The sequence below is a fragment of the Aricia agestis genome, chromosome 21, assembly GCF_905147365.1.
Source record: "Aricia agestis chromosome 21, ilAriAges1.1, whole genome shotgun sequence".
Taxonomy (NCBI): Eukaryota; Metazoa; Arthropoda; class Insecta; order Lepidoptera; family Lycaenidae; genus Aricia; species Aricia agestis.
In genome coordinates, this window is record NC_056426.1 from 1,721,087 (window position 1) to 1,730,284 (window position 9,198).

General features: G+C 37.0%; 1 protein-coding gene across 1 annotated transcript; it reads left to right on the forward strand.

The window, feature by feature from the left end:
* Window positions 1-7,153: 7,153 nt before the first annotated feature.
* LOC121737865 lies at window positions 7,154-7,885 on the forward strand. Its single transcript, XM_042129597.1, has one exon. The coding sequence runs from the start codon at window positions 7,154-7,156 to the stop codon at window positions 7,883-7,885; it is 732 nt and encodes a 243-aa protein (XP_041985531.1).
* The last annotated feature ends 1,313 nt before the right edge of the window (window positions 7,886-9,198 follow it).

Genomic DNA, 9,198 nt, shown 5'->3' on the forward strand with positions numbered 1-9,198 from the left:
GAGAAAAACGCATTTAAAGTTTAAAAACGTAATAAAATATATTAAAATGTATTTATTTTATTCTTTATCAATTTTATCTCAAAGGGAATAACGTAAACTTAATCCTAGACGTAAAGAATGCCCTGAAAACCCCATGAATAATTTATTACAGGCATTAATATTTTTTGAGCCCCTTTACTGCACAGAAAAAAAACTGAGAATTACACATTAAAACGCAGTAAAAAAGGTGCATTACTGCACTTTAGTTAGTTTTGTGTTCTGGAATATAAAAGAAGTAGTGCATACAAATTAAACAGCATAATAATTTAATTATGAAAAATTTATTTTTAATAATCAAATAGGATGCGTTTTTCATTTGATCTTCGTTTCTAAGCTAAAAATTTATTAAAAAATCTGAATCGTTAATTAATATGGCGTCATTTTAACCATTGTTAATATAGTAAAATCTAATATTGACCTCAACATGCAGTTATTGGAAATCAAAATACGATTTATAATAGCCTGCAAGTACTTACATCTTTTTGAAAAAAGATAGTTGTACGAATTGCATACATACAACTCCTTCAAAGAATACTATACAAATACTGCATTTTAGTAAGTAGTATAGATTATATCAATATAGCAATTAACTTTTTAAAATGCAGTATTATACCTGAATTTACTGCATTTTAATTAGTAATCACTAGTACTGATTAAATGCAGTAAAAACTGTTTGTATGGAGTTAACATATACTGCGTTTTAATTAGGTTTTCACGTGACTGTGTGTGTATACGGAACTATTTAAAAAACAGTATTTTATTTGTATTTACTGCGTTTTAATCTGAAATCACAAAAAATGCTTGCAGCAAGTGATTTTACTGCGATTTATTTAGCAATAATGTCTTTTTGGCGGTAAAATGGGGTAGATACTGCATTTTCAAAAAACTTTATGGTTAAAAATAAAATACTTCCATTTAACGTAGGATAATGTGAGTAAGGCAGAAATAAAGAGAAAAAAAAATAGATTTAGAATATATCAAAAACAGAAAATCACAAAAATACGCCATACTACGCTTTAGTGTCTGCACGGCAGAATATATTGAAATACAACACTTTCCTTGAGTTTGCCATATATGATTACTTTTGAGAAATTATTCCTTACTAGCAACAGTACACATTAATTCAATAATACAGGAGGTTATTTTTTTCATTTTCGGAAAAAATAAAACATTCTGTATTATTGCGCCATTCGCTAGTATTGCTAATCATAAAAACTTGCTCCAAAGTGATTATATACGATAAAATCCAGAAAAGGTTAGATTTTTAAGGTTTTGTTGTTTCCTCATACATTTCTTTAAAATATGAAAGATTATACTAAAATATAACAATTTCCTTAAGTTTGTCATATACGATTACTTTCCAGAAATGATTCCTTACCAGCAACACTATAAATTGATGCAATAATACAGAATGTTTTTTTGTGATTTTTTTCTTACCTTCTACCCCATTAACTTTTTTCTCCCATGGTTTAAAGTTTCATCGTCATACAAGAAAATGTACAGCTTTTCAAGCCCTTTCATTTGATATATATGTCTCAACGTGCTACAGCTTGGGTACACGGGTCCCGTACAAAAATGCCCCTTCTTCTTTAAAACGGTAATAGTATGGGAGTTACGATTCCTTAGTTTTTATTATTAAGAAATAATGTTATTTTTTAAGAGACGATACTATTTCAGTGTTAAATTAAAATTAAAAAAAAATGTCCAAGTTGCGAGTTGTGCGCACGAAGGGTTCCGTACCGTTATAGAGCAAAAATAAGCCAAAATTTGTGGTTTTTTTATGGGAGTTTCCACAGACATAGATCATGATCTATGTCCCCTTTAAGGGGGCGACTAACCCAAAATTTCCGATTTTACATAATTTTTATACCTTAAAATAAGCCCCGAATTGTTTCATTTTCTAAAATTATATACTACATTATAATATTTCCAAGAATTCGATCTGAGCAAAAACACGATAAGTGTCTTAAAATTTTCTCGATAGAAAAAAATTACAAAGATGCATCTAATTTTCATGAATTTTTCATTTATTTCCATAACCGTGCATAAGTTAATTTTTTAACACATTGTATAAAATTCTATCATTGAGAAATTGACCTAGCGGATTTTTTAAATATTGTATATATATCGAGTTATTGAGAAAAAACTTGTTTGGCGACGAATCCGTGTCGTCCTTTTTCACCTGGCATAATATGAAAGACGAGGGTGAGTGTGAAAAGAGAAGGACTATGTTTAATTTTTTGGGTTAGTCGCCCTCTTAAGTATTTATTGTATTTTCGTTTTATTATTAGTTATCAAAGTACATAAACATATAATTTAGGATTGTTCTCTTACAACTACATGCCTGGACTTTCGCTTATACCAGGAATATTTATCAAAGGGCTTCTTATATTCACTTTCCCAACCTTTGTCCTTTTAATGGTATAACTGTATCATGTACGAAGTGTCATATTTTATAGCTCCCTCACCGCGAGCATTCACTTGTAATGTAACATTTTAGATTCGACTTTATGCATTACACTAGCTGTTGCCCGCGACTTCGTTCGCGTGGACTTCAGTTTATAGCGCGCGATGTCAACAAAATTGGTGTCAAAAGCTTTTATAAAAAAAACCCTGGTACCCCTTAAATCAAAACAGTTGTGCAGTTTGCACATAATATTTCATTTTTTAAAATTAAACTTTATATATTATGTCAAATTTTAAAGCTTATTTAGCCCCCCATTTACACAACTTTACCCATAAACTATTTATCATTGATAGGTTTAAGGTTACGTCACTGTATATAATATAAAGTACTGACTTATTAAATGACGTAAAAAAGAAATAACAATCAAAAAAAAAACGAAAACCATGATGATACCACCTCTTATAGAAATATGTTGGGCAAGCGTTAGCGCGATGTAAGAGACGCACGGCGCCATCTAGTATGAATTTTTGGAACTAACTTAATTTGAACAAATTTTCGTATTTTCACCCCCTTACAACCCTTTTTCCAGTAAAAAAGTAGCCTATGTCCTTTCTCAGGCTTTAGACTATTTGTATACAAAATTTCATTACAATCGGTTCGGTAGTTTTGGCGTGAAAGCGAGACAGACAGACAGACAGACAGACAGAGATACTTTCGCATTTATAATATTAGTATAGATTACAATACTACCTCTATTCTACCTCGCTGACTGACCAGCATTCACGTGTAATGTAACATTATAAATTTGACTTTGAGCATTCCATAGCAAGCTGACTTCAGTGTCACGTAGCATTGATGTTAAGTCAGCACTACATAATATAGGCGAACGCGTTGGCCGACGCAATGGCCGGCGTGCTGGCCCAATGTGTAGAACGGGCGAAATACCTACCGCCAACGCGTGAACCCCCGTTCTACACATTGGGCCAGCGCACCGGCCAACGCGTCGGCCAACGCGTTCGCCTATATGTAGTGCCGACATTACAAGTTGTATCGAGATATTACACATTGTTTCATTACAAGGTGCGCATTGTAATGCTCGGTTCTCCTGCCTCATTGATGTCATGCTCGACTTTGTAACGTTACATTACAAGCGAATGCTCCCGGTGAGGGACCACCTTTATGGTACATTTACACGTACGACTTGACAAACCTCCACAAACAATCATGAAAGGGTCAATTCAGACCGCGACGCGTAGTTGCATTGAATTGACGCTGTATTGAATTGTCAGACTTGCATGACGTATCACGCAATTAAAGTTAATAATTTTTTTTTTTTTTTATAATCTTGTGCGATATACAAATGTAATAAAAGAGAAGTTGATTGACAGGCAGATTATGGGCCTATGTAATTTGGTCACATTATTTCAAACTCATCCAAGAGATCACGACTAAAGGCCTCTTCACAATGGTCCATGCTGGTCCACTACTAGCCATCACCATCGTGTAGACGGGGTAATGGTGTATGATGGCGGACGATGGCCAGTGGATTGCCAGGCAGTAGTACCATGCGCCATATTTAAAGACCCCAGTACACAATTATGACCTTTGATAGGCCACGCTTTGCTACCACAATGGCGATGGCCTATAGTGGGCCAACATGGGCCATTGTGCACTGGCCTTAACACCAAGTGATCGTGGTCACGGTTCACGATGGCCTGTAGTGGGGCCATCATGGGCCATTGTGTACTGGGGGCTTTACATTGAATTGATATAACCCGATCAAATGACAGAGGTCCACCACCGGTCTATGAAACAATTTATTCGATGGTACTATTGGATGAAGGCGCGTTCATCTACTTTTGTCCAAACCGCGCGTTTTGGTGGACGTATATATAAATTGAGCGTTATTTTATACTAGAAGACGCCCGCAACTCCGTTGCGCCAAAACTAATTTATCGCGTGGGAACCGTACATTTTTTCGGGATAAAATGTATCCTATGTCCTTTCCCGGGACTCAAAATATCTCCATGCCAAATTTCAGCAAAACCGGTCCAGTGGTTTGGGCGTGAAGAAGTAACAGACAGACAGACAGACAGATAGACTTTCGCATTTATAATATTAGTATGGAAGTATGGATAATACTAGCTGACCCGGCAAATGTTGTTTTGCCATATAAAGTATTTCGCCCATATTATTTTATTGAAGTGACTAAATAAGTATGGCACCATGGCAACGTCCATCGCTATCCCGTCGTACAAACGATGGTCGCCGTCAGTCTCGAGTTGTAATAATTTATTATCATTTATTCAAAAAATGCACCTATCAATTTAAAAAGTAGCCAGTAGCCGATTCTCAGACCTACTGGATGTAATGCATGTAAATTGTAAAATTTGGTAAAAATCAGTAAAGACGTTTCGGAGGAATACGGTAACTAACATTGTGACACGAGAATTTTATACAGAAGTAGTTAATATAATAACTTACCTGTGTCTACCTAGATACACGGAATTTAGACACATAGATAAAACATTTTCATAATACTACACAATGTTTTAAGAAAATATTCCAAAACTCAGCCACTTTATAACCACAATATCTGAGCTCTTCAGCCATAAAACTCATATGTTAGTATCTCAATTACTTCAATGTACATATTATATGTGCTGTGAGAATAAAAAATAGTCAACAGAAGACATTGTTAATGTTACTAGCAAACTGGGCAACTAGACATAGCTCAAAGTGTCTAGTTATACATAATTAAAATGGCCTATACTCGTCCACACTTACTATTATTACCCCGCCAGCACCCGCGCCCCTAAAAATCACACGAACTCTCGCGCGTAGAGTATTTTGCTCACGTTTATAAATGTCATTAAATGCAGGTTTTACAAAGTAATATTTTTACTTTTTTCATTCTATTAAATAAAGTACACTTTGTTTACTATAAAAAGTAAGTATATTTAAAACTTTATCAACATTTATCTTTTAAATTTTCATTAACATTCATGACAAGAATTTTTTCAGTCTCCTAAGGCGGTATGAAGGAAAAAAATCACAAATAAAGATGTTTTCAAAAAGAAAATTTAAATATGTGGGAAGTATTAATATTATATTTCTGAGCTTTACACATATCACAAGATTTATTTGGTACATAAAAATGCTTGGCAGTGAATGCAGGCCTTTTTTGGTCTTCCGGTTTTTGCGTCTTGGGCAAACCACTCATATTCTATTTGGTTTTTCTTGTCCCGGTAACTCAGATTCTGGTAATAAACACTTAATCACGTTAAAATAAGATGTTTCTGTAGAGTATATTCAAGGTTTGCAAGGTGCAACTTTGGATATGACCACACCAAAATGCATTCATCTTATCGATCCCGACCCATAATAGAAATACGTTACAGTTTTCGTTAACAGTAATTTATAACCATTAAATTACATAAAAGTAGCAATAAAACTGTCGATATGTTAAGAAATAATTTGTTAATAAGGAAAAAAATACTTACATCGATACCCCCGCGATGAGCAAAATGGCGCATGATGGTATACGGCGCAACAAATCTCCTCGTACGAGCGAATAGTTCACCCTGGCGAGAAGTTATCTGTATCCAGGGGTGGGGGACGAAACAAAACTCAGCTACTGAAGAAACGATGGCCATAAACATAATTCTGACAAAATGGCACGTGTTTTAAATTTACTGTTAGTAAAATGCTAATAGCGCGAGTGTTTGCGGGTTAAAAATGCGGGAGTGTGTCTGTCTGTCTGTTACCTCTTCACGCCCAAACCACTGAATCAATTTTGCTGAAATTTTGTATGGAGATATTTTGAGTCCCGGAAAAGGACATAGGATACTTTTTGTCCCAGAAAAAGTGCGATTCACGCGCGATTAACAAATTTTGCCGCAGCGGTTTTGCATGCGTCGTAGTTTAAAAGAAGATTACAAGAAATTCAACATGCATTTGGGTTTCGGTTCCGGCGTCGTGACTATGTATGATTTATTGAACTGTATTTATTGTTTAACGTTCTGCCACTATTATTATATAAACATGGAGTCATTCACGCGAAGACAACAGAAAAGGTTAATCACCCAAAACATAACGACTTTGATCGTCCGGAAACTAGAGGCCACACGATATGCAATGGATCGCATCGCAACTGAACTGCATCGTTAGTCGAAATACATTCGCTAGTAATTAGCGAAGTGAGATATGATAAAAATGTATGGGACTTGACAAAACGCACTGCTAAGTGGTGCTTGCCATGCGATACGTCACGCAGGAACAGTACATTTTTCAATAACAAAAACCATTATATTATGTCCTTTATAGCATATCATATCCTCTAATAGCATATTCATACCAAACATCTAAATCAGTTCAGCTGCGTGCGTGCGTGCGTGCGTCAAGAGATAACAGACATATAGATGCTTTTTTATAATATTAGTAAGGATAAGGTTTGAACTGTACCTTTATGTGCACTAAAGGTAGACGTTCCATGAAAAGTCGACATCGACATCGGGCTGCGACATCGGCCGTGAGATCAAGTGACCACGCGACAGCAGCGCCGCTGCACGCCTCAGCGAGCAGAACGATGCAGCGATTGCACGCTCTAAAAGATTTATAGATAAATGCAGTTCCCGGTGAAAATAGATAAATTCCACCACACGTGGCCGCGCTGCACATTGCGATCGGCGCACGCGCATCGGCGACATGCATCGGGCCACCGTGATATGCCTCATCCTGGCTTCGGCCTCCGCGGACCCTGGGAAGCTGGTGGGCAAGATCTACGACAGCTGCGCGCACTCGCAGGAGATCACGAAATGCTTCAAGATCCAGGCCGCGAAGCTCATGGACCGGGCGGCCAGGATGTCCAACCTCCAGATCCTGGACGGCGTGACCCTCGTCCGGGATGAGGCGAGGAATTTCCCGTCGACGCTTCCGGACGGTGACCTAAACTCCCTGTCGTCGGACGAGGTCGACAAACTCCTCGCGGCGTCGACTTCAAAGCTGCTGAGCAACCATCGCGTGGTGATATCCCCCGCGCGAGTCAGCGCTGAAATGGGCAGGTCGTTTGAGGAATCACGAGGGAAGATGAAGAAGATGATGGGTCCGATTCTCGCCGGAGTAGCCCTCAAAGGAGGCTTCCTCATGATGGCGTTCCAGGCGATCGCGTTAATCGCCGGCAAGGCTCTCCTCATCGGCAAGATTGCGCTGCTGCTATCCGCAATCATTGGACTGAAGAAGCTGGTGTCCAACGGGGAAGCCCACGAGAAAACGACGTACGAGATTGTCAAGCATCCTCAGGTTTCACAGAGCCACACGTATTCATCGTCGCACTACGGCAGCGATTTCGACGCGACCGGCCCGGGTGGTCACTACAGGAGAAGCGTGGAGGACGAAGCGGCAGCCCAGGAGCGAGCGTACAGCGCATACAAACAGTAAAACCTGGTGGATGACGACTCTTACAAAATACAACGAGAGGATCAGACTTGACGACACATATTTAACAAATTTGCGGTGTTATGGTTCATTTTAGTGATCGGAATTACATGTATGACATGTGTGCACCATATTTATAGTTTAGGTTAGGTAGGCTAGTCGACGGGAGCATTTTCCAAGGGTCCAATTTTGTATTATAAGTAGCTTACGGTGCTTTAGTTTTAATTTATTTATTGATTCCTATATTTTAAGGTTATGAGAGTACATATTTATGTATCGCTTATGTGTTTATGTGTGTATGTGTTAGATATTAAGGTACACAAGGAACGATAAATATTTGAAGTTTGTAAGGCGTTTCATTGTGAAATTGGTTGACAAAATGTGGATTGGTATACCGCTTACTTTTTCGTAAGCGTGAAAAGATAAATTAAAAATTTTCGGATTTTGATAAAGATTTTTATTTACACACTTTTAAAGTATGATCCAAACCTCAAAATCATGAGACACAATATTTAATTTTATATTAATAAATTGATTTATTTAGACGTGGTTTGGATCATAGTATAGATGAAAACTAAATAAAATATAACACTTCATATCTCCTTTTTATTTTTTCTTAATTTATGTAGGTACTATACATTCTAGACGAATAAAGAAATTAAAATACATCACAATAATAATTGAAGACGTGAGTGGAAGAATCGAACAAGTAACATTTCGTAACATACTGATAATAACTCATTTTTTCTTACTTACTCCATAACCTAGCTAATATTATATCTGGCTACACATAATATTATAATCTACAGTTTTTCTATTTCAAATAATTTTTCCGGCCCTAAAGCCTCTATTTAAGCAAAAAAACGGAAAGCTTTTTCATGTTACTTACCTTATTCTTCCACTCACGTGTTGATTATTTTGTACCTATATATTTATATTTTTTAATATATTTATACTTTTATTTATATATATTTTTTAGGTTTCCGTACCCAGAGGGTAATAATCTCTATTACTCAAAATTCCGGCCATCTGCTTCTCCCTTGATAGACTATATCTTGAGAAGGTTACAGGCTAGAGAGTTTAACAAAATCGCGATTTTAATTTTAGAGAAAGCTGGGTGACGCCTGCAACCCCGTTGCGCCAAATTTCGTTTATCGCGCGGAAACCGTACATTTTTCCGAGATAAACAGTATCCTAAGTTCTTTCCCAGGACTCAAAGTGTATGTTAAAACCATTCACGAAAATCGGTTCAACGGTTCGGGCGTGAAGAGATAACAGGCAGACAGACAGATAGACAGAAAAACATACTTTCGTAC

Bases quoted from the DNA above. Each gene is read 5' to 3' on its own strand.
- LOC121737865 (XM_042129597.1), top strand. From the start codon at position 7,154: ATGCATCGGGCCACCGTGATATGCCTCATCCTGGCTTCGGCCTCCGCG.